Raw genomic sequence first — 25,410 nt, forward strand, 5'->3', positions numbered from 1 at the left:
GGGATGCGGGCGGAGGGATTGGCGCGGCGGAGTGTTCTAGAAGGGCGGGGCGGCGACGCGGGGAGCTGGTTTCGTCTCTGCTCGCGGCCTCGCTGTGGAGATGTCGGCGGTGAAGGCGCTCAACCCGAAGGCCGAGGTGGCCCGCGCCCAGGCGGCGCTGGCCGTGAACATCAGCGCGGCCCGGGGACTGCAGGACGTGCTGCGGACCAACCTGGGCCCCAAGGGCACCATGAAGATGTGAGGCCGGGGGGGAGGCCGCGTGGCTGAGGCGGGTGTAGCGGTGAGGCCCGGTGGGGAGGGGAACGGGCTCCCCGCAGTGACTGGCGGGTTCTCCGCTGCCGGCCGGCGGCCCGAGGGGTCCGGAGCGTTGGAGACAAAGCCCCGGCGGCCCACGGCCATGCGGGCACCTAGGAAGCCACGCGCTGGGGTTGGGCAACGCGCAGGCCCCTGGGGAGCGGGGCCGCGCAGCCGCTGACGTTCTGCATTGTCCCTCTCGCAGGCTGGTGTCTGGCGCTGGAGAGATCAAGCTTACCAAAGATGGCAACGTGCTGCTTCACGAGATGGTGAGCGCGCCCCTTTCCCCCGGCGCGGGCTCCCCAGTGTCGGGGAAGGGCGCTTCTCGCGCAGGGGCTGGAGGCAGATGCTAGCTAAGTCACATGGGTCGGCAACCAGAAAGGGAAGTTGTTAATTCCATAGCAGAAATGTACCTGTTGCTCATTGGTTTGTAGTTTACCAAGCTGTGCTATCTCTCATCTCAGAAAGGGTTAAATCTTTCATTCATTATCCTGCCTGTTCCTCTTAAATAGGCTGCTGTTTACCCAAAGATTATTTTGGTTCACCTAACACTTCTGTGTCTCTAAAGTCCCAGTCTTGCATCTGATCAGGGAGAGGCCTGCATTTCTGTTGCGAACAGTAGGGCTCTGGGTAGATGTACATGCAGAATTGAGGCTAAATGGAGACAGAATCATAGAATATCAGGGTTGGAAGGGACCTCAAGAGGTCATCTAGTCCAGCCCATTGCTCAAAGCAGGACCAGTCCCCGAGGTACAGGTATGATGTTTTTAAAAAAAGTAGGTACTAAGCTGCATGGTGTGTGTGGCCCACAGATAATAAGTATGAAAAATCAGGACAGGAGTGAGAGGTAATAGGAGCCCATATTTAAGGGGAAAAAACCGCAAATATCAGGACTGGCCCTATAAAATCAAGACATCTGGTCTCCCTAGGTCCATGTGTCAGTTTCCACTGCACACAGATCCATACCTACACTGTAGTTTCCCTGCCACATGCTAGCTAAATGAAATATTACATCAATCTTTAATTGTGCTGTATTTTACATCATACTTTTAAATGCTGTCTCCTCTGTGCTTATGTGCTTGGTCTGTTCCATTAAGGTTAACTTTTCTGTGCTGCTGCTTAAAATATCCTTTTTTTTCCCTTCTGTCAGGCATGTATACATGGTCCTTTTAGAATAACTTGGCTGATAAAGACATCTTAATGTTTGAAGAAGCCAGTGCCTTGCTTTAGTTCTTTATTTTCATTACTTTTTTGGTCAGAACAAGAGTTATGCAAAGCCTATGACCACTGTAGCTTGTTCTTTAAATGTGATTCTCTAATTAGATGGTACCACTTCGAAGTGATGATAACAAAATCATTCAGATACACTATTGGTTATGAAAAGTAAGTACTGGCCAGATATAATTGTTAAATTGGTTTCAGATAAAGCAGCAAAGAGTCCGGTGGCACCTTATAGACTAACAGATGTATTGGAGCATGAGCTTTCGTGGGTGAATACATGCATCCGACAAAGTGGGTATTCACCCACGAAGGCTCATGCTCCAATACGTCTGTTAGTCTATAAGATGCCACATGATTCTTTGCTGCTTTTATAGATCCAGACTAACACGGCTACCCCTCTGATACTTGGTTTCAGATGGTTATTCCCATAACAATGCAACAAGATTTATTGTTCAGTGTCCTTTTTTTTTTTTTTTTGGTCTTGTTTTGTTTAGCAAATACAACACCCAACAGCCTCCTTGATAGCAAAAGTAGCAACAGCACAGGATGACATCACTGGAGATGGTACCACTTCAAATGTTTTGATCATTGGAGAGCTGCTGAAGCAGGCAGACCTCTATATTTCCGAGGTACGTATGAATTTTTTACTTAAGAAAATGTGGACGTTTTCCTTTGAGGCTGTTCAGCATCATTGCAGTTAATGTTTTATGTTCATAAAAGAAACTTCAGGTGTTACAGCTCTTCCGGAATGATCTTATTTGAAACACTTTTTATTGTGTGAATACCTTGGGTAAAAACTAAAACAGATGTTAAACTAGCCAGGGTTGTATTATTACAGGTTAAAACCACCTGTGATGGATGCAGCTTGTATCTATCATTTGTTTTTTACTTATTTCTAATTGGATTTAAAGCTCTTGTCTTCTAATCGTATGACACCAAGAGTCACCTTTCTAGAGTAAGGCATCATTGCTGGCAGTATATGTGCTGGGGGACTTAAGTTAATACCTTATTAATTCATGTTGCACAGTGAACACCCAAGTGTGCTTTGTAGTTCCCTTGGCTAGAACTCTGTGCTAGAGTAATCTGTTCTTTTCCTCTGCATTAGGAGGAGTGCCTTTCCTTTTACATGTATTCAGAAGGACAGTACATTTTTTTTTCCTCTCTGTAGCATGCAAATTCTAACTTACTTCAGTCTTAAAGCACCAAAGTGATTGATCTTTGTGGTATCCGAAATTTGGAAATAACACTTCAAACCTTAACTTTTCAAGTAAAACTAGTAAATAGGAGCTTTTCAGGTGTGAAAAAAATCTACTCACCATTCTGTTACTTAACTTATTTTAAAAACTAGGGCTTGCACCCTAGAATAGTCACCGAAGGATTTGAAGCTGCAAAAGAAAAAGCACTTGAAGTTTTGGAAACAGTCAAAGTAACCAAGGAGATGGACAGAGAGACACTTGTGGATGTTGCAAGAACGTCCCTACGTACTAAAGTTCATGCAGAGCTTGCTGATATCTTAACCGAGGCAAGTGTGCTTGTATTGTCTGTCACCTTACCTTACTGTCCTCTCTGTCAGGAACTCCAGGTGTTCAACTTGTTCTGTAACTATTTGGGGGAGGGGTGAGAATGTACAAAAGTTGGGGGAATACTGGCTGGGTTACTTTTTTGAAGAATGCATGGTTTTTATGGAGGCACTCTCTTCTATTCCAGGCTGTAGTAGATGCTGTTTTGGCAATCAGAAAACCAGATGAGCCTATCGACCTCTACATGGTTGAGATTATGGAGATGAAGCACAAATCAGAAACTGAAACAGCGTAGGTAGCTATAAAATGTTGGTAATGCATTCTGTGTCTGTTAGTCATACTTGAAACTTAATTGCTTTAAAGCAGTTGAAGGTAGCATGCCACCTCTGAGTCCCTCTGCCAATTTTTGTCAGTTTACAATTGCATTTTCCCAATTTTCTTACCTTGGTTTTGTTTGAAAAGAGGAAACTGACTCTGCAAGGGAAAACTACAAAACTGATTAATAGCAAAGTATTGTCAGAATTACAAAGTAAATAACAGAAAAAAGCTATTTTTCAGTTTTTCTGTTATGCTAATCTTCTAACAGGCCAGGAGGGACTGGACACAAGTGAGACTAAATGATGTCCGTCTATGCTGGGGGATGACTATATTGTTCTGATACTTTTCTGAACACTGTTATCACTACACATACATTTCAAGTATAAAATGTACATTAGGCACATCTGCTGTGTATAAACTTTAACTTTCAAAGATTGTTTTAAAACAGTTGTCAGTGTGAAAACCATGAAGCGTCTTACTCCTTTTTAACTATTCCATCTCTTTTGGAATGCAAGTTCACTTCCAGTATAGATAAAGTGGAAGTTTTAGGTAACTAATAAAAAATGCAAGGTGAATAGGAATCCAGCTCGCCACCTTTTTGCATCTGAAGAAGTGGCTTTTTTACCCACGAAAGCTTATGCCCAAATAAATCTGTTAGTCTTTAAGATGCCACTGGACTCCTTGTTGTCTCCGCCTTTTGTGACTCTACAATATTGGCAGCACTGGGTGGCTTCTAATGTCTTAAGTGTCCTCTTAAGTGAAGATATATAAAATCTTCTCGGAATTGCAGGTTAAGAGAATCATAATGCTTCAAAATTTTTGGAATACCTAAACCTTTTTTGTAATGTTTAACTTCAGTGGCATGGATGAATTCTGCATTGGCTTCTTCAGTAGCCAGTGCAGTCAGACGCTATGCTAGAGTATATTTCCTTTTTGCGTTTTCCTAATGGTATGCTTTGTGTAAAGTTAGCATGTCTGTACAAGTAGGATACATGATCCAATGAATTCTTGATATGACAGTATGATAGGTAATTTGTTGGTTCAACCATGATATTAGTTTTATGACTACGTTTCAGGGAAACAGAAGTTTGCTACCCTGTGTATAAAATATTTTTTTATAGGTAATCTTACTGACTTTTTACAGGCTGATTAGAGGACTTGTTTTGGACCATGGTGCTCGTCATCCTGACATGAAGAAAAGAGTGGAAGATGCTTACATCCTTACTTGCAACGTATCGCTAGAATATGAAAAAACGTAAGTAGTCACCAGTGAAACAAGGGAAGAAATATACCTGACTCTGGTAATGTGAATTAATATTTACATATATGTCTTAGACCTTTTAAGAGTATTAAGAATAATAAAATTTAGAATATTCCTTTTTATTTAACAAAAAAATTAAAACTAGCCTAGTTTTGTGTAAAAGGAGGAAATGAAGTCAAATGTTTCACTCCAAAGTAGTGGAGCGATGAATTGGCTATTGAGGTGGGCACATTAGCACAGTAGTCCATTCTGTTGGCTAATTGAATGACAGGAAGTCTCCCCTATGCCTCCAACACGTCTTGCATTGCACAGTGAACACCCAAGTATACTTCATAGTTCCCTTGGTATGACTGTGCTGTGCTCTGCGTTGGAAGGAATTTTTACATGTATTCTAAAGGACTGTAAATTTCGTAGTGCTATACTATAATTTTAGCTATCGATGTCTTAACTGAAACACTTTAAGTCCTCTTCTGATTTTAATATTCTGCTGTTTTAACATTATAGAGCACTAGTAGTAATGTTGAACAATTTTTTTCTTTCAGAGAGGTGAGCTCAGGATTCTTTTATAAGAGTGCAGAAGAAAGAGAGAAGTTAGTAAAAGCTGAAAGAAAATTCATTGAAGACAGAGTGAACAAAATCATAGATTTGAAAAAAAGAGTCTGTGGTGATTCAAATAAAGGATTTATTGTGATCAATCAAAAGGTGAGATAAATGAGAATACAAGGTAACTGAAAAAATTACCTAAAAAATGTTGGTATTCTTGGCAGGCCTCATGCTTTTTCTGTTAACTGTATAGGTTTCTTCAGACAAGCCTTAGCAGCATGTTTTCAGATACATGTGCATAGCTTCTACTTACTTCAGTATGAACTGAATGTAGAATTTGGTATTTAGCGCTGGACTGAATCTATTTTTAGTTTTTCCTAATATGTACTTCTCTTTGGTTATAGGGAATTGATCCATTTTCCTTGGATGCACTTGCAAAAGAGGGAATAGTAGCTTTGCGCCGAGCAAAAAGGAGGAACATGGAGAGGTCAGTTCTTGAGGAAGGAATAGAGACTTTGTGTTAACTTTCACAATCCATTCTGAGTTTATTACATGTTTTTCTTTCAAAACTGAAGTAAAATATCCTTTTAGTTCAAGCAGATACACTTCCTACAGGAATAAAAACAGTCAGTTCAGTATAAGTCATGGAGAATCCTGACATGAGACTAAAACTTGTAGTAAGCTTTCAACTCAAAGTACTGTAGAAGAGGTTTAAATTGTTTTAAACTCAAACACTAGGAAGTAATCACCTGAATAAACAATCCTTACTATCTTGAGATAAAGTCTCAAATAATGAGACCAGCCTATATGTTATAATTTATGGCATGATGTGAAAAACATCTTCACTCAGGATCATTCAGGCAACTAAGATTCCCTAGCTTATTTTCACTTACATTTATTTTTAAAAAACATAACTCTGTTTTATGTACATCCTTTTTCAGATTGACTCTTGCTTGTGGTGGTATGGCTATGAATTCTGTGGATGACCTCAGTGCTGACTGTTTGGGGCATGCTGGTCTTGTCTACGAGTATGTACTGGTGCGTAAGGCCTTGAGTTTGTAACCAAGGCTAAATTTGATATTCCACTGGCTCCTGTCTGCTCTGCAGCAATCTTCTCAGTTCAGGCTTTGTTTATTCTGCTACTTCTAAACATATGGAGGTCTTGCCTACATTTAGGCTCCCACGAGAATTGATTTAGAAGTTTGAGAGCAGTAATGGAAGTCTCATTAAAAAGTCAATGAGACTTCTTCTCGCTGTTTCTCCTTGTCATGTATAAGCATTTTGCCTAGATGTTGGTACTGCAACTAAATGTGTTGGGGATCAAGAATAAAAATGAGCCAAAGACAACACAGAATAAACTTGTTCTCTATTTAAGGCTGAAATGTAATTGTTCATATTCCTTCTCAACTTCAGAGGGTGAGGAGACAAACGTCTCCTTTTCTATCTCTCCTCCCTTCCTGAAAGGTCAGGTACAAAATTAATTATCTGAATAAACTCTTGTTGACTTCAGTCTTCAAATACTCAGATGCACCATTGTTAAATATTTTTCCATTTAGCGCTTTATGTGGGAGTTTTTCTTATGCAAAAATGTGGTATTAGAAACTTGCTGCTTATTGGCATACAGGGTGAAGAGAAGTTTACCTTCATTGAGAAATGTGACAACCCTCGCTCTGTTACCCTGTTGATCAGGGGGCCAAATAAACATACACTCACGCAAATCAAGGATGCAGTAAGAGATGGGCTACGTGCTGTCAAAAACGCTATTGAGGACGGTAAGTCTCCTGGTGCTTTTTATTACATATAAAGAGGTCTTATGAGGCACATCTTGAAATATGCAAAACATACCTGCCAATGCACAGCTGTATGCTTGTATTTTTCTATGGATAAATTGTTAGCTTTTGTTACCGCAGTGTCATTACGAACTCCTAAAGTGCACTTCTACTTCAAGTGTTCACAGTACCTTGGTGCTTTTAAAGTGAGTATTTAGGAAAGATGGACACGCATGTTTGGTCAGTTATTATAACTTCAGTTACATGTTAGGTGACACAAGCCTCATGTTGCCTTCCTCCAAGAAAGGGAAGAAGTATTATTAAATGTTAACAGTAAGTTAAGTGCTGCACTTAAAGTTGCTGTAAAACTCAGTTAGTACAAGATGCTCTATTCACTACAGGGAAAATTATTAAAACTTTAGATCTAATTTAAAGTCAATGCTTGTGGAAGCAAGGAGAATGAAAAAAAATATATGCCCATAGCTGCAAGGTGTATGTCTACATTTGCTGCAGCATATAGAGGTGCAAGCTGGGTGTGCAGTCCTTGTAAAGTATAAAGAGCAGTGTAGATGGTGGAGTACTGCTTGGCTGAGTAGAGACATGCCAGAACCCTAGATCATATATTCTACATGGATCTTTACACGTAGTGCCTCCCATGTCTACACTGTGTTTCACTATGTAGTGTCCAACAGTGAAAGGCTCCAGCAGTGGGGAAAAGCTCTGGCAGGCATTTCCTGCTGCAAAGAGAGACTTTGGCAGCTTCCAGCTGCTGCTCTTCTTCCCCTTCCCACCCCTGATGTAGCTATTTTCAATGCTGTGCATAGCTATATGTACCCTACATGCCACTGAAAGCATGGAGGAGGGCTAGGAAAGGCTTGCTCTCCAGTCATGTAAAGATTTATTAAGCTGCATTGTCAGTCTGGTGTTCCTGCTGGGAAGTATCATTAGAATAGCATTTCTTATCAGTGGAAATAATGAACCAATAACTTGTTTTTCAGAAGTCTGTTTTAAAATATCTTGAATTAGATGCATGCTGTTACGAAAACTTGTTTTGTTCCAAGAAAATTGCAGAATTGATATTTCTAGTCCAATCTCCATTTCAAAGAGAAGGAAAAAACATCTAGAAGAGCCACTTTTTTAATCTAAAAATGACACATGAGAACTGCAAACTATTGATGGAAAAATCTTTTTACTATATGTAGACTTTGTGCTTTACTTAAATTACTTCATGTAATACTAATAATCTTGGCTTGTGTAGAATATTTGTCTACAGTTGGCTTAAAACATAACTGCTGTCAATACTTTTGATAGTTGGCCAGTCCGTAAGACTTTTACTAAAATTATTACTACCACGTCTTGGCATGTTTCAGTGAGTATAGCAGAAACATACAGGGGTTAGTTTTAACTTCCTAGCTTTCTTTCCACCCAATAAAAGCTTGGTGCTCTTTACTACAGTCAGTAAATGTTAACTGACCTCTCTGCCTCTGTGGGAGCTTCATGACCACTAGCTTAAATTATGTAGTCTAATTGTTTGTTTGATATGGCTGTACACTAGCATGATTCATCTCTTACAGGATGTGTAGTTGCAGGAGCTGGTGCATTAGAAGTGGCAATAGCTGATGCTCTTGTGAAACATAAGCCAAATGTAAAAGGAAGAGCTCAGTTTGGAGTTCAAGCCTTTGCTGATGCTCTGCTCATAATTCCCAAGGTATAAAATTACTCCTGGTTAAACTAATAGTTTGAGCAGTTATAGCATGTAGAAAATTGTACGTGTCTTAGCCGTAGTCCACTTAGCTGAAGAGCCTTTTGCCAGAGGATAGACATGAGTAATAAATGTTTTGAACTGAAGACAAGGATGTATATCAGAAGTGGGGAAACTATAGCCCGTGTACCATGCCTGGCCCCTGAGCTGCTGTTCCCCCTCCCCCTCAGTTCACCACACCGCTGACGCAATGCTGTGGGCGGCAGGCCTGCAAGCTCTTGCCAGGCAGTACAGCTATGACCTGACCCAGTGCTCTGTGCTGCGCAGCGGCATGGCTGCCTGTCCTGGTGCTCTGGGCGGCACAGCTGTAGTGCTGCCAGCCACTGTGGTAAGGGGGCAGGAAGCGGGGGGGTTGGATAGAGGGCTGGGGAGTTTGGGGTAGGGTACAGGGGGGTTGAATGGGGGTAGTCAGGAAGAGGGGGGGTTGGATGGGGCAGTCAGGGACAGGAGTTCTAGGGGTGGTTGGATGGGGCAGGCACAGTAACCTTGGCTGTTTTGGGGAGGCCCAGCCTGCCCCCTGGCTCTCCATACCATTGCGGAAACTGAATGTGGCCCTAAAAAGTTTGCCTGCCCCGATGTATATCCTTACTCATTTTTGTATGAGTTACGCCGGCAGGGGGATGCGTTCTGAGCTATGGTAAGACTAACAGTTAATGATGCATCGTCTGTAGATTTTCATGGCTTTAAGTTTAATACATAAAACATGCTTTCCTCCCGCTCTCTTCCTTCCCCCCCCTCCCCAAGGTTCTTGCTCAGAACTCTGGCTATGACCCCCAGGAAACACTAGTGAAAGTTCTTGCCGAATATGCAGAATCTGGACAACTTATTGGAGTTGATCTGAACACTGGTAAGAAACTTTAAAATAAGTTCATCAGACAATTGAGGATAAATAATTTTATGTACAGCAAGTCCTTCATGCTTTAGCTTCCAAAGATGTTTCAGGACTGGTGGACTTTTGTTGTAAGACCTGGCAGTTTTTCAATGAGCAGCTTCTTTAGTTGATTAAATTGCTAGAAGAATGCTTCACTCATGATGATTAATGCTTAACTTCAACATAACTTTATGCAAGAGAATTAACTGACTTAGTGAGCCACTATTCCCCATTTGGAGGCTCAGAGACACTCATTTACAAAATGTATTTTTTCATTGTGACACACATGGGCACACAAATGTGAATGCCAGTGTTTAGTATGAAGTAGAAGATACTTTGGTTTGCCTCTTGGTGGTAGCAGCAGCATTTTGCCAGAAGCTGGGAATGGGTGACAGGGGATGGATCACTTGATGATTACCTGTTCTGTTCATTCCCTCTGGGGCATCTGGCATTGGCCACTGTCGGAAGACAGGATACTGGGCTAGATAGATGTGTTCTTATGTTTATGGGGGGGGTGGCATGTTAATATTGTGATTTCCTACTGTCTAACAAGATTTTGAACTGTATTAATAAAATGCTAAAATGTATCAATTGCCTACACGGGGATTTATTTTGCATTCCCAGGTGAACCAATGGTGGCGGCAGCAGCTGGAATTTGGGATAATTATAATGTCAAAAAACAACTACTTCATTCATGGTAAATTTGTTTTGTAATTTTAAACTAAACTAGAATAGGCTTCCATTGCTAATGGTCAAATTTAATGGATTGCTATGAGATGGATTAATCTTTACAGAAATATCTAAATGTACAGTGTAGAAATAAAAGCATGTGAGTACAATAGTTATATAAAAATGACTAGTCTTGATACCTTTCACCTCTGTCTTCTATAGAAAAATCAAACTTCTTAAATAAGCCCCAGATTGGTTTTTAAGAACTTACAGACTGACTCTTCATATGGTATATTAGTTTTTAAACAAGTTAGTGAATGTAGAACCATTATCTACAGAGCGGGTGTGTATGAGGTGGGGACTGAGTGGGGAGAAGTATGCATTTGGTACTCTTGTTTGAATGAAATGTAGAATAATACAGAAGTTTTGACCATCAATGTTTTGATCTTTCTAGCACGGTGATCGCTAGCAACATACTTTTGGTTGATGAAATTATGCGAGCTGGAATGTCGTCTCTCAAAGGTTGAATAGAATCTGCCCTCAACTGTCATGGTAGCCTTGAGTAGGGAGATGCCCCTATGAAGTAACTTCCAAAAAAAATTTAAAAAAAAAATCCAGCTGACGGCATTATTTTCTCCAGCTTTCAATGGATTTTCACAGTAACAGAAGTAGCTCTCTTTGGGGTAAACATGGCCACTCGCAAACATTAGCACCTGTTCAAATATTAGGTTCTAAAATCAGTTATTTATTTTTTTTCTTAATTGCACTGAAATGTACAACTTGCAGTCTTTTTACCCAATAAACAGTTCTGCTCTGTGCTTATCTTGTAATGGTGTCAGTTACTTAACATCTGTTTTGGTTGGGATAGCAAATGTTCTGGGACAAGTCAATGTAGTTATGTAATTGTCAACTGGGAGGAAATGTCACTTTCTCAGAATTCACTCATCTGTAGGCCACCTTTCTGGATATTGCTAGAATACCCCAGGCAGGGATGACTTTCTGTGACTCATGTACTCATGCAGATTGGATTGCACCAAACTCTTTGTAGGTTGAAAAATTTGGTGAGGGGGGGAGTCTCCACAGGGGTTGTGAAGAATACTTTTAGTTGACTAGGAGACAGTATGTTTTATTGTGTGGGACACTGAACTGGGTGGGAGTCAGACCTGGATTCTTTTCCTGTTTACAGCAATTGTCACCTATGCATCAGTTTCCCTATCTTCACGGGGGTGGGGGTGGGGTAAACAAACACCTTCATTTGTAAAGTGAGATCTATACCTGGAATGCTGTGCATATTTATAGGCATAATTCTTCCTTCTAATTTTAATTAGCAATGTATAATGGTGGTCTACAATCCAGTGTGATTTAAAATAGTCCACAACTTGCTGGCAAGTTCCTAGAGTATTGTTTTGATTTTTTTTTTTTTTGACAGTATCTGATGACTCAGATGTGACTTCACCAATGATATAAGCTGCTTTAGCAGCAGCTTGAGGACTTCAGGGGGAGGGATGGACAGGAACTGTTTGACAATAGTCAAACTTTGAACCAGACCCAGCTACAATTCCATCAAAACTTCAAGTATGTGAACAACCAGTTGGGTTCTGGTTTCCTGATATCACTGGACCCTATCACTGGTCATGTAAATTCTTACTTTAGTTGCCTGCCTGTTCTGTTTTTCCACATTACAAAACTTCTAGCTTCAGTCTTGCATGCCTTTTGATTGTAATGGTGATCAAGAAATGTTTAACTTCTCCCAACTGTAGCCATGCTTACTGATTTCTCCATTCTAGTATCTTTTTTTTTTTTTTTTTTTTTTTTTACTACTACATCTGTTTTTTTCAGAATATGGGCATTGATCTTTATGCACCCAAATGTCCCAAAACATGGAGCATGCATGAACAAGGAATACAGAGTAAAAGCAAAGTCCTGAAATGATATCTTATAACACCACAGTCATATATCACTACCAGAAGAATCAGTCTTTGGAGAGCTGAGTTAGAAAGCAAACCTCTGTTGTAATCCTTGTGTATGTAAGAACTCTCGAAGAGGCTCTAAAACTGCAAAATTTCCTCTGCAGAAAATCTCAACATATTTCAGTAAGAGTAGGTTCAAGATATTCCTCCATAAAGATTTTTACCTGCAAGTTGAAACACTTTCTCTCTTTTTGACTGGGGCGGGTAGGGTCACCAGTGCTTTTTCCCTTTAAAGGTGCACAACATAAGGGCTAGTCACCTTCAAAGAAAGGAAAAAGGGCTCCACACTGTACATCTGTATGATCATCTGCCTCTATGGGAGCCTACGGTCACAGTCCCCTGCCTCATTTTTTAAAAATCAAAACTCATTTCCTTTGTCATAATGAAAACCCATGCAAAGCAGCTGAACTGCATACCTACACGATAGAAACCACAAAACTGGTCATCTGAAAAGTGTTGTCAAGTACCCAAAATAGGTTTGGGTTTTAGGTTTGCTTTTTGGGGGGAGAAGGATAAGCTGTTTTCTGCTCTTTAGATGAGGGCTCTTAGGTATTCTGGGTAACAATTTAAAGGAAAATGCTTCAGTCAAAAGTGACTGACTTTTGTCTCTGTAACACTAAATAGCTGGTGCACTAATTTAATGCACCAACAGGAACAATCCTTCACGGGCTGGGCTTAAATATGACAATGCAATGCCTCTCATTTCTACACGGACTCTGTGTACTAGGTACCCAGCTTCTGTGCTGCTGCTTGTACACATACTCCTCCCCTTTCATCACCTCCCTGCTTTCATTTCCATGCGGGGGGAGGCGGGGACTTTGACTGGCTTCCCTTCTAGCCAGAGATCCCGGAAGCATTTCAACCAAGTACACAGCTCTTCTGGGTCACAGAGGGGCCTTTCCAACTCCTCCAATTCATCTCCTGTTCCTGTCAGCAATGCTGCCGTGCTCCTCTACTGGGAGAGTGCAGCTGGTTCTCCTGTTAGGCACCTGTGTGTTAGGGAGCAGCTACAGTCTACAAGGTGAGTTCATGTGTCCAGGCATGTCTTGCTGCACCTTTCCTTTCCACCTCCCTAACTCTTTACACTCTTTCTTGCAGCAGAGCTTGATAAGTGCTGCCTGTCCCCACTTAATGACTCTTTCCCTTTCTGTCGGGGTATGTCTTCCCTGACTCGCCAACCCTAAAAATCCTTCCTCTCCCAAAAAAAGAGACTTGAAATACTGCCTTAAAATGAATCCTCAACTGCCTGAAAACAAGGAAGAAAGGGCCTGTCTGCTCCCTTTTAAATACCTTTGAAGGAACAAGCATCAAACTCTGAAACTTACTCCAACAGTTAAGTGAAATGAGCAATGTGAAAAGGATCAACACCCCCACCTCCAACCTTTGGAAAAGTTAGATGAAAACGCCATGCCCTTACTGGCTCTAAAGTGCAAGCTGAAGACAGAATCCTGGATTTCCACCAAGTTCAGCTCTAGAGCTGAAGTTTGTGAGGTGCCCCAGTGGCTGCTCAGTCAGACTGATACCTAATTCTCAATGACTATTGTGATGCTGGGGAAGGTAGGGGAATTCCCTTCCTCCTCCTCTTCTCACTCCCATCCCCAAATTTATTTCCTAGCTGTAAATGTCTGGTAACTTCCCCACCCTGATGTATTTTTCCCTTCTCTCCCTTTCTGAAGATTTGCACAGTCATTTCTACATATATTAACACAGTATTTACCCTGGGTCTGCCCTTCTGGGGAGGGGCTACTCCTTTCAGAGTTTCCCTAGTGAATCCTGGGTCATTTGATGCAACTGAAAAGTGACAGACCTTGGATACTTCCAAAGGAGATTCCCCCGGTGGCCTAAAATCCTGCATGTGAAAACTGATGAGTGAGACTAGATGCCAGGAGTTGAATGCTCAAATCTCACAACTCAAAGGGATACCCAGGAATGCCTCTCTGTATAAATTGCCATCAGACAACAGCGAGTCCAATCTAAAGCAATAGATTGAGCTGCAGTTGTCTTCAGTGAACCCTTTGCAGTGTAGATTCTCTAATGCTTCTTTCACAGTAAAACCTCTTTACAAAGTCTGTGTGCATGTACATGGCTTTCATAGGGCAGATCCAGGCTGTGTGGGCTGAGAGCGTTTTGTGCCACTAGTCTGATTCCTTTATGTGGTTTATCTGTACCTATGCTGAGGGGCTGTCTTTCAGATAGCAGTATCTTTAGCAGCAGGGGTCCTGCCATGTATATTAAGAAAGAGATTCCTAACTCTCTGCTGCTTTATCGCCTGTGACACCTAGAGTGAGTCACTTAGCCTTTCTGCCTCAGTTACTCCAGCTGTAAAATGGAGATAACAATACTTATTGTTTTCCTCCTAGGAGAGTAGAGAGAACTAGTGAATGGATTTTTCTCAGGGATAATTTCATTGATTTCCATGGAGTTACACCAGGAATAAGATCAGTGCACTCTCTGCAAAGGACTTTCTAGATATAAAGCACTGTCTAAGTGCTAGGTATAATTATCAATCCTCTGTTATCCTCCTTCCCCAGCATGCAAACATCTCTAGCATAGAATGTACGCACGCCAAGATTCTATTGTGACTAATTGTTATGTTGGATCACAACATCTCTCATAGTTTTTGAAGATGATGGAAACATGGTACAACTGCCTGGCGGGAAGTTCCAAATGGGAACAAATTCACCTGATGGTAAAAATGAAGGGCCTCTCGAGGCGGTGACAGTGAAGTCATTTGCTATTGACAGATATCCTGTCACCAACCGGGATTTCAGGTAAGGCCCACACTTAGCATTTGCTTACTTTGCAGAGAGTGGCTGGCGCAGGGTGATGGAGATTTTCATCTGTATGCTGTTGGGCTGGGTAGTGACTGAAGCCATCTTTGCTGGGTTTATCTTTGTTGGCAGCATCAGCAGAGAGGCCCGTGACTAATCATAGAGACTGAACTAATCTGCAATGCCTAGAGGTGATCCCACCAGGTCGGAGTGAAGGTACATTGGCAGAGCAGCATGTGAACTTGCACACCTACTGCCAGTGCTGTACCTGTTCTATGGATTAAGGAAAACCGATTAGAATTTTCAAGGCTGAGAATCTCACCATATTCATGTTCACTCAAAATTTCTGGAATATTATAAAATCCTGCTCTACATCTGTGGAGCACTGCAGGAGGATTTTAACTTTTTTTTAGTTTAGCTGTTTGCAATACAAATGGCTTTTCTAACACTCTGGAAGGCAAATATTTCTGTTGAGAAGAAACGATAAACAGAAAACTCACTTGTGGTTATTTTAAGTTAGCAAACAGGTCCTTTCCAGATGTTTGGGGTTTTACATGGGCAACATACCAAAGCATCATATTTTATTTTGTACTGGATTTGTAAATACTTTGCTTTGTTGTTCGTTATGAAACTGCAATATACTGCAGTCAGAGGATGGATATTCCGTTTTCTCACTGAAGTATGTTACTCTCCATAATGCACAGTCATAGAAGTTGGGCCATCTAATGACTAGATTCTAACTGAGGCTCTATTAATACTCAATTGCTTCCTATAATATATTTTATAAGGATTGTACAAAACACTAAACAGGTATTGGAGGGACTATCCTGCATTGGCACAGAGATGATTCTGATATCTTAATGAGTCCTTTTTGGACATGCTGCGAAGCTCATCTTGATTCTCAGCTATTTTGGGAGGCGATAGAACACAGATTGGTCAGGTTTATTCACTGCCCTGGATAATGAAATGTTGGGGACAGATTTGCAATAGTGGCAGTGGATTTAAGGGGCTGTATGTGACTTTTGTTCAATATGAATTTTTGCAAAGTGAACTCGCAGCTTAGAATGGGCACTTGGAGTAACTCTGCTGGCTTGGTTGATTGGTTTGTATTTTGGGTTGGTTTGTTTTAATAAATCTAAATAAAGAAACTCAATAGATTTATTTTTTAAATATTAAAAAAAAAAATCACATCAGGATAGCAGTTCCATGCAATCAATACAGACTGGGCCAGTTTCATCTCTAAACCTAACTACATTGAGCTGATTGGATTTACACCAGGGGCTCAATAGACTATAAGTGGTGTGAATAGCTCTTGTAAATTGCATTTACTTTTATCAACTTACTGTGCATGTGGTGTTAACCTTGTGGGAGTGCTACCTAGCAACCTCTATCTGACCTGTTCACACCAGGGAGTTTGTTCGAGAAAAGAAATATAAAACAGAAGCAGAAGCCTTCGGCTGGAGCTTTGTCTTTGAGGATTTTGTATCTGAAGAGCTGAAAAAAAAAGTGACCCAAAAACTGGAGGTAAGTCCATTTGGAGTGTGTAAAGTGATATGAACAATATGTTATGGAGTTGATTCACGATGGTGAAAAGAGAGCTGTGGTGTCAGAACAGAGTGGTGTCAGGATGGTGGAATAAATCCAAGCAGAGCCACTCCTGAAAAGTCGATCATTTATTGTTGTAGCCTTATGTGGAAAAAGGAGGCAGTAACGTCGGCTCTAGCCAAGTGCCCAGAAGAAGGGATGAAGCCTTTAGAAAGTTTAGGCTCCACACCCCAGGGAGTAGGAGGGAATTGGACTCCTCACTGGGGAATTTTTCACTTTATTTCTGACCATGTTACCTTATTTGTTTATCTTGCTATAAACATTCTTCCCTGAGGAGGAAAGGCCTTGTTGATTGCAAAGGGCATTTTTCTTTCCTGCTGAATATTGCCACCAGGTAACAACTGGTTTAATATTTTTGTCTTTTTCCCTGCCTGATTCTGCTCCCATTGAAACCAAGAGCAAAACTCCTGTTGACTCCAATAACAGCAGGATTGTGCCTGATGTGATTTAAGGCCCCAGTCTGTAGCCTACTTTGGACTCTTTGCAGAGTGCGCAGTAGGGTCTGCTCGGTGAGCATGGAGAGAGCAAGGCATCTCCTGATATTTATCGATCAGAACTGAAAACACAGAAGCCTACATTTTTAAAGGAGTTTTTTAAATCCTGAATTTTCTTTTTAAAATCAGATGCCCCCTGGACCGTACTTATGAGCTTTATAGAAATGTCTTTAAAATGAACCAGCTGCTCATATCCAGCCATAGAATTTCACCCTACCATACCCAATTCAAAAATACTCTGCCTTACTTCGCATGCTGTGAAAGGGGTTAAGCACTGAGAGTCAAGGCTTGGGGACGATTAGATGGCAGGATTGTGTTTTAATCTGCTCTTTTCTTTTTCTTAGTCCGCTCCTTGGTGGCTGCCGATTGACAACGCATTTTGGCGACAGGTGAGCAGTCCTCTGAAGGAGTGAATTGCAACCCCATAGGGCTTCAGAGACTATCTGCTTTATGGGCTGAACTTCAGTGGGGAAAAGAAACGGCATTAATTACAATGTTAGCGATTCCACTCACACGAAAGATGAAAATTGACAGTTAAGTGCAGAGGCTGTGATTTTTCAGAGTCTCCGGGAATTAGATGTTCAAATCTCCCATTGCAATTTACTAGGCGGTGGATGCTTGATTCCCTTAGGCTCAATTGAAAATCCATAGCAGAGTCACTGGCAAAAGGAATGGTAATCAGAAGGGCTGATGACCAGCAGTTGAGGGCACTGGCTGTCCTCCCATCTGTACACTGTTCTTGTCCATTTTGTTTCTATATTTAGAGGGAACTGTGATTGGAGGAGTTTTGCCAGCTACCTGGAACTGATCACAGGCCACAGTTGATCTGCAGACCTCTTTGAGATCATTGTCTAGGCCAAGGGTAGGCAACCTATGGCATGGGCGCCAAAGGCGGCACACGAGCTGATTTTCAGTGGCACTCTCACTGCCCGGGTCCTGGCCACCTGTTCGAGGAGCTCTGCATTTTAATTTAATGTTAAATGAAGCTTCTTAAACATTTTAAAAACCTTATTTACTTTACATACAACAATAGTTTAGTTATAGATTATAAACTTATAGAAAGAGACCTTCTAAAAACGTTAAAATGTATTACTGGCATGTGAAACCTTAAATTACAGTGAATAAATGAAGACTCAGCACACCACTTCTGAAAGGTTGCCGACCCCTGGTCTAGGGATAAACTCCACTATCAGCCATGCCTTTCAAGCAGAGTAGATAGAACTGGTGTCTGTGTGTTACACAAATCTGAGGCTCTGTCCTTAACTGAGACAGATGCATATCCTCCAGTCTTTAGTACGATTGATTTCTACCAAGTAGTCAAAGGCAAGGTGCTCTGTACCATGTAGCAGAGGATGCATTTCCAAATCATGCCCAAGTTCAGGGTATGACCTTCTATACATTGATATGAGACAGGCTGGGCCAGTATTTTGACCACTAACCTAATACTTGGGTTCAATTCCTTCTTCTGCCACAGACTCTCTTAGCTTAATATTTATCATTTGTACCCTCCCTCCTTCCAGAAAGTTGTCTTGGGCTAATGAAAGCTTTTGGTGTTTAAAAAAAGTGGCCGCAGATTATTCTCATCCCCTCCCCACCCCACCCCACCCAGACTTCAAAGGTGTTGCCACCTTAGCTGACAAGCCATTGAACTATACAAATATCCCACAGGTAGAAGCACCTGTAGTCCAAGATTCTTGTATATGTCAGTGGCCTTACAGATAGGAAGAGCAAAGCATGTGGTGATAGATGATGTGTCTAATTGTAGGCCTACCAGACTCTGTACTGTTCCCTGTTGTTGGGTTTATTTTACATAAAGTTGTTATGGCTCAGTGAAAACCTGTTAAATGAAATTCTCCTCAGCCAGCAGGTCCAGGATCTGGGATAAAAACCAAGCTGGACTACCCAGTGCTACACGTGAGCTGGAATGATGCGCAGGCATATTGCAAGTGGAAAGGGAAGAGACTCCCTACTGAGGCAGAGTGGGAATTTGCTGCAAGGGGAGGACTAGAGAGTATGTAAGAAAAGCTCTTTGAACTGATCTTTCAAACCAAACTAAGTCATCAAATAATTATAATTGATTCTATGATGGGATGTCCTGTGATGGCAGGGGACAGGACTCAATGACCCAGGAGTGGACTTGTATTCCTAAATAATGAAATCCTACCGGACTCAAAGCTCTACCTTCCCCTCTGCTGGGGGTTCTGGTCTCCGTAGGGAGATGTGGATGAAAGTCAGATTAGATGATCTAATGGTCCTTTCTGGCCTTTAAAACCCATGACTCTATGAAATAGGTACATGAATACATTTTGGAGCCATCTCTCTGATTAAAGCTTTGGGGGCCAAATTCTCTTCTCAGTAATGAGAGCTGGGTCTGGCCCTTAACATTCATGCTTTGTAGTGCATTCCGCCAGGAATAATGGGTAGTCCTGGAGTTGACTACAAAGATATGCTTTGCCGGAGGGAGCTGGATAGCATTAGTTGTTCAGTTGAGGCATGGCCCTGAGAAGTTAACTTGGCTTGCTCTTCTTACAAGTGAGACATGAACATCAAAGCTTGTGGAGCTTGTTGCAGCAGGATGTCATTGAGGCCACAGGTGAAATCCTGACCCCGTTGTAGTCAAATGGGAGTTTTGTCACTGACTTTGATGAAGCCAAGACTTTGCCCCAAGAGTTTAGGAAGATTCACAGAGGGATTGGATATTTATAGGGATAACAAGAATATCCAGAGTTGTTATAGTTAATGCAAAACTTAAAAAAAGAGTTTGGGAAAAATCCTCCTGCTGCAAGGTTTAAACCAACCTCTATTTGAGATTGAGATGTGACCTGCATGTGGGGCAGATGATCTCCCATCTACCTACATGGAGTTTCTTGCATCTTCCTCTGGGGCATCTGGTCCTGGCCACTGTCAGAGACAGGATACTGGACCAAGTAGACCCATGGGTCTGATCAAGTCTGTCAACACCTGTGTTCCCAGGTTTTTTTTGGTAAAGGAAGAGACATTAGCTCTGACATCCGGGTCAAATACCAGCTCCAAATTTAATGTGCAGCCTAAAAATTCCCCCTGCATTTTCAATCAGGTGCAATATTCCTCTTCACTTCACAGCAGTATGAAGTCGGCAGTGTTCTACTCCAGAGGCAGCTGCGTTTTAGTGGTGGATGAATTGATCCCCTTGTGTAGGTCATGTCTGTAAATCACTATGCGCAGAAGCTGTGATTTTGTTTTTTTTCTAGAGGAGTCTACGGGAGCTAGATGACCATATCTCTCACTGAAATTTAGTAGGCTGTGGGTGCTTAATTCCCTTAGGCTCCTTTGAAATCCCTGCCAGAGTAACTGGCGAATGGAGTGGTAATCAGAAGGGCTGATGACAAGCAGTTTAGGGCACTGACTGCCCTCCCAGTTATGCACTGTGTCCTTTAGAGTTAAAATATTTATTTTTAAAACCAGTGCATGGTTTCCTTTTGAATATAAGAATGTCTGTATTAGGCAGACCAATTGTCCATCTAGCCCAGTATCCTGTCTTCCGACAATGGCTGGTGCTAGATGCTTCCAAGGGAATGCACAGATCAGCAGAATTTGTCAAGTGATCTTTCCCCTGTCATCCAGCTCCAATTTGTGGCAGTCAGAGGTTTAGGGACACTCACAGCATGAGGTTGTGTCCCTGAGTGTCTTGGCTAATAGTCACTTTCTTATTTACTTTCTCCACACCATCATGATTTTATAGACCTCTATCATATCTCCCCTTAGTCATCTCTTTTCTAAGCTGAGCAGTCCCAGTCTTTTTAACCTCTCCTCATATGGAAGCTGTTCCAAACCCTTAACCATTTTTGTTACCCTTTCTCCAATTCTAATATATCTTTTTTTTTTTTTTTTGAGATGGAGTGATCAAAATTCCATGCAGTCCTCAAGGTGTTGGTGTACCGTGGATTTATATACTGGCATTATATGTTCCATCTTGTTAGCTATCCCTTTCTTAATGCTTTCTAATATTCTTAGCTTTTTTGACTGGTGCTGCACATTGACCAGATGTTCTCAGAGAATTATCCACAGTGACTCATAGCTCAAGAAAGATCTTGAACAGCTAATTTAGACTCTCATCATTTTATGTATAGTTGAAATTGTGTTTTCCTGTATGCATCAGTTTGCACTTATCAACACCGAATTTCATCTGCCATTTTGTTGCCCAGTCACCCAATTTTGTCTGCTCCCTTTGGCACTCTTTGCAATCAGCTTTGGACTTCACTACCTTGAGTAATTTTGTATTGCCTGCAAATTTTGCCATCTCATTGTTTATACCTTTTGCCAGATCATGTATGCATATGCTGAACAGCATCAGTGAGAGAGGGTAAAGCTGACAGTTCCTACTGGTGTCCTGGTTTGATCAGGAAGGAAATAATTAGTCCCACCTCTTCTTTTCTGACAGGCAGAGTATATCCTTGGGGGAACAAGTTTCAACCAAATCGTACAAATCTCTGGCAGGTAGGGTCTTAATACCATCGTCTCTGTGCTGGGTTGTCTTGATGGCTTATTGATGAAGAAAAATGTCCTAAAGCGACCTAAGGAAGCATTTAGCTAGTAAATCAAACTGACTTGTCTTCAAGATATTGAACATCAGCTGGTAGGACTGTCAGGTCAGTTGTTAAATTTACCACCATTTGAGACTCTCCCCTCACCTCCAGGATTTAGAATGTAAAGATACTTAACCATAAGTATTTAATATTTATCCAGCATATCCTTGCAAGGTGTCAATCTCGCCCCACTCTCTACAGCGGAAGCAGAATCCAGATTCCTCAACATTTGCAGCTGTTGAGTTTCAGAATTTCATGGGGGAGGTATCTCCCTCTTTAGCACTTTGAATGGTTGAGCTATTGCTTGGTCATATTGAAGTAGCTTCGCATTATGTGATTTACGACTGTTACTTTCCGTTATTTTAAGCATGATGAGGTTCTGTAAAGTGCAAGCCCTTTTGCTCTTTTCTATGCCATCCTGGGTGAGATAGGTTTGTTTTCTTAGGCCTGGTCTACACTGTGGGGGGAAGGATCTAAGTTGCGCAACTTCAGCTACGTGAATAGCGTAGCTGAAATCAATGTACTTAGACCTACTCATTGTGGTGTCTTCACTGCAGTGAGTCAACTGCTGCTGCTTCCCCATCAACTCTTCCTGCTCCTCTCGTGCCGATGGAGTACAGCAGTGGACAGGAGAGCGCTCGAGGGTCGATCTATTGCATCTAGATTAGACGTGACAAATCGACCCCTGCTGGATCGATCGCTGCCCGCTGATCCAGTGGGTAGTGTAGACGTACCCTCAAAGTAAAATCCTCTCTTCACACAGGGAATCTTCCCAAAGGTCGATATGGCAGAAGATGGTTACCATGGTGTTTCCCCAGTGAATGCATTCTCTCCTCAGAACAACTATGGTATGGGCTAGTGGGCACCTCTGCCCCAATTTGCAAATGAATTCTTTTGTTAATTTCAGTTTAGAAATAATAAAATAAAGTCTCGAGATTATAGCGGGAATTTAAAACCTAAATGGATATTGAGTTTCTTGGCACCTAGAGATGATGATGCTGGGCACATTGAAATCTCTGAAGGCTGTTTAAATTGGCTGATGTTGGCATCATACCTTTTAAGGCAAGAAGTACGACATTGCAGCCAATGATTTACAATAATGATACTTGATCACTTTTTGCCCTTTTTAATGCCTTTCATCTGAGATCTCAAAGCACTTTATCAATATGATCTAATTAAGCTTCACAATGCCCTTTTGCGGGTAAGGAAGCATTATTACCCCACTAAATAGATGGTCACAGTGAAGTTTAGTGATCGGCCCAAGGTCACGGTGAGTGTGTGTAAGAGCTGGGAATACAACCCAGAGCTTCTGGTTCCTGGTCACCTGCTCTAGCCATTAGACCATCCTCTTCTGATGACATCTTAAACAACCCTCACTGCACCAAAGTGCTTCCAAAGGGGCTTTGTATTGACAGTGTATGTGTCTCCTATGGATCCTGATGAGCAATGTCTACGTCTCAGGGCTTTATGACCTGTTAGGAAACACCTGGGAATGGACTGCATCAGAATATCAACCTCATGGACCCATGTCAAGGCAGCGTGCTCAGAAAATGCATGTCCTGCGAGGTGCATCTTGGATTGACACAGTAGATGGATCGGCCAATCACAAAGCTCGTGTTACTACTAGGTAGGTTTACTTACTGCTGTGTACAAGTGCTATTTTGCACCACGTTGGGGGGCTTATAGTAACTTAACCTTTACAACATAGATTTATTTCATATTATTTGCTGTTTTATTTTTGCTATTTAATAATTATTTACTTTTAACTAATGTGAAGACTACTTTATTATTATTATTAATAATAAATCCCTAAACACTTCTGTATGGACAGCAGCCAACTCTGGAATGAAGGCTGGATGCCAACTAGTATATAACACCCCATACAACAGTGAGAGAAGGAAGGGAAAATATCATAAGGATAGAAATTATAACAATGAAGTGTAATTAATGGTGAGAAATAATGTTCATCTGTTTTAAATCATACAAACTCATATTTGTCATTGATTATGTAAATTACGTAATTTACATAATCTAAATAATTAAATTGCTTTGCCTTCCTTCTCCATATTAATTGTCAGAAGATGTCACTTAAAAAGCCCGGTGGAGGAACTGCATCACTCATCAGCCCCTTTGCAGCAATTCTGTACGTTAAGGGCCAGATTTTTCCAAATGCTCTGCTCCCATTTAGACCCCTAATTTAAGTGGCCAGATATTTTTTTAATTAGCACAGTATGTTGATGGTTGAGTTATTCTGAAAATCTGGCCACTTAAGTGCCTAAATTAGAACTGGGCTTTTTGAAAATGGCACCATGTATCAGTATCATTTTAGGCTTGGATGCGTTTCTGGAAGATGTGCTTTAGTCAGACAGGTTAGTGGGCTCCAAACAGGGATAACTATGGCCTGTGTCATTGAGGGGCTCAAATTAGAGAATCTAATGGTCCCTCCTGGCCTTAAAATCTCTCTGACTCTACATTGGAGGGTTTTTTGTCCTTTCCCAGGATGGGAAACACACCAGACTCCGCCTCAGATAACCTGGGTTTCCGCTGTGCTGCCCACATCCTGAGTCAGAAAAGCAGGAAAACGAAGAGTAAAAAAGAGCTGTGATGACATCACGTATTGGAATGGTCCTGAGACATTTTCTCCTGTGGAGATGCCGGCGATTCCCTGCAGCTGTGTTGGATTGAAGTTTGGCGAATTTTAAAAATAAACATTTGCTACTATTGTCTGGTGTCAGAGTGGAGGGTTTAGACATTGAGGGTGGTTTTGTCCAGTTGTCTCAATTCTTTTTGATTTTTTAAGAAGATGCTGCTGCTGTCTTTTCAGCTAACTTCAGCCAGCCATCCCTGTGCGCCCAATCCTGCAAACATGTACACATACGAGTAGTCCCAGGGAGACCGATGAGGCTGCTCATGAGTCAACTCTTGCAGCCTTTGCTGAGGTTCTTACTTGGCTAAAATTCCCTTTGGGGGAAAAAAATGGGGAGTTTTGCTTGACTTGGCTCCGTAGGAGTAAGAACTACGTGTGTGAGTAAGGGTTGCCCTTGTTTCTGCTGGTAACCGAGAAAGACAGGTGTGGGCTGAGTCAGAAAGTCCTGAGTTCTAATCCCAGCTCTGACTCAGGCACACTTTGGCTTTGCTACACCACACTCTTCCCCCTATAATTCTCCATGGTCACAGCTCCACCTGCACCAGTGTACAGCAACCACTGGTGTTTCAACCATGGCTCTGAGCCCTGTTCCGCAACACAGGGTCTTGAATCACAGAAATGTAGGGCTGGAAGGGATGGTGAGAGATCATCTCGTCCAACCCCCATCACTGAGGCAGGGCCAACTAAACTTAGACCATCCCTGACTGGTCTTTGTCCAACCTGTTCTTAAAATCTTCCTATGAATCTACCACCTTCCTTGAAGCTCTGGAACAGGCTTCCACTGTTCTTAGAGTTAGAAAGTTGTAGTCTCAGTAAATAACCTAAATGTCCCAGCCCCATGCCAACGACTAGCCTCCACAAACATTCCCATTGTTGCTATCATCACCCATGCTGCAGGGGTGAGAAATTTTAGGAAGCAAGTGCATTATAGAGACAGCCCAGGAGACCTGAGGCTGGTCACTTGTGGCCAGATTGTCAAAGCTGCAGATGGCACCTAATGCAATTTTCAAAAACACCCAGGCATCTGACAGCTGTTGATTTAATTCTCATTTTAAATCAAACTCCCATTGGTTTAAAGGCACCTATCTCCAGCTTTAAGTACCTAAATACCTCTGACAATCTGCCCCTTA

General features: G+C 41.7%; 2 protein-coding genes and 2 non-coding genes across 5 annotated transcripts; all 4 read left to right on the forward strand.

Moving 5' to 3' along the window:
• Positions 1 to 40: 40 nt before the first annotated feature.
• On the forward strand, positions 41 to 10,807 carry CCT6A (chaperonin containing TCP1 subunit 6A). Its single transcript, XM_050929663.1, has 14 exons — positions 41 to 237; positions 500 to 563; positions 2,010 to 2,144; positions 2,864 to 3,037; positions 3,223 to 3,326; positions 4,498 to 4,608; positions 5,157 to 5,316; positions 5,562 to 5,644; positions 6,099 to 6,195; positions 6,782 to 6,929; positions 8,501 to 8,634; positions 9,433 to 9,535; positions 10,184 to 10,256; positions 10,683 to 10,807. Exons 1-14 carry the CDS (start codon positions 101 to 103, stop codon positions 10,753 to 10,755), a joined length of 1,596 nt encoding a protein of 531 aa, XP_050785620.1. The 5' UTR covers positions 41 to 100; the 3' UTR covers positions 10,756 to 10,807.
• LOC127037704 (small nucleolar RNA SNORA22) lies at positions 2,535 to 2,666 on the forward strand. The gene has a single exon (XR_007770445.1). It is a non-coding gene; the product is annotated as a small nucleolar RNA SNORA22 (small nucleolar RNA).
• LOC127037703 (small nucleolar RNA SNORA15) lies at positions 4,214 to 4,349 on the forward strand. Its single transcript, XR_007770444.1, has one exon. It is a non-coding gene; the product is annotated as a small nucleolar RNA SNORA15 (small nucleolar RNA).
• Positions 10,808 to 13,048: 2,241 nt separating the features above from the next.
• SUMF2 (sulfatase modifying factor 2) lies at positions 13,049 to 24,356 on the forward strand. 2 transcript variants are annotated; one of them, XM_050928736.1, is made up of 9 exons: positions 13,049 to 13,219; positions 14,816 to 14,969; positions 16,379 to 16,493; positions 17,413 to 17,457; positions 18,929 to 19,079; positions 21,489 to 21,544; positions 22,397 to 22,481; positions 23,095 to 23,260; positions 24,133 to 24,356. In XM_050928736.1, exons 1-9 carry the CDS (start codon positions 13,135 to 13,137, stop codon positions 24,236 to 24,238), a joined length of 963 nt encoding a protein of 320 aa, XP_050784693.1. In that variant the 5' UTR covers positions 13,049 to 13,134; the 3' UTR covers positions 24,239 to 24,356. The 2 variants fall into 2 exon arrangements, with proteins under 2 accessions (XP_050784693.1, XP_050784694.1); XM_050928737.1 differs by lacking the exons at positions 18,929 to 19,079; positions 21,489 to 21,544.
• Positions 24,357 to 25,410: the final 1,054 nt, after the last annotated feature.

The sequence above is a fragment of the Gopherus flavomarginatus genome, chromosome 19 (genome assembly GCF_025201925.1).
Source record: "Gopherus flavomarginatus isolate rGopFla2 chromosome 19, rGopFla2.mat.asm, whole genome shotgun sequence".
NCBI lineage: Eukaryota > Metazoa > Chordata > Testudines > Testudinidae > Gopherus > Gopherus flavomarginatus.

Coding starts and splice junctions, on each gene's coding strand:
- CCT6A (XM_050929663.1), top strand. CDS start 101: ATGTCGGCGGTGAAGGCGCTCAACCCGAAGGCCGAGGTGGCCCGCGCC. Junction 564..2,009: donor ACGTGCTGCTTCACGAGATG/GTGAGCGCGCCC, acceptor TGTTTTGTTTAG/CAAATACAACACCCAACAGC. Junction 3,038..3,222: donor TTGCTGATATCTTAACCGAG/GCAAGTGTGCTT, acceptor CTTCTATTCCAG/GCTGTAGTAGATGCTGTTTT.
- SUMF2 (XM_050928736.1), top strand. CDS start 13,135: ATGCTGCCGTGCTCCTCTACTGGGAGAGTGCAGCTGGTTCTCCTGTTA. Junction 19,080..21,488: donor TGCAAGGGGAGGACTAGAGA/GTATGTAAGAAA, acceptor CTTTTCTGACAG/GCAGAGTATATCCTTGGGGG. Junction 23,261..24,132: donor AAAGCTCGTGTTACTACTAG/GTAGGTTTACTT, acceptor GTCCTTTCCCAG/GATGGGAAACACACCAGACT.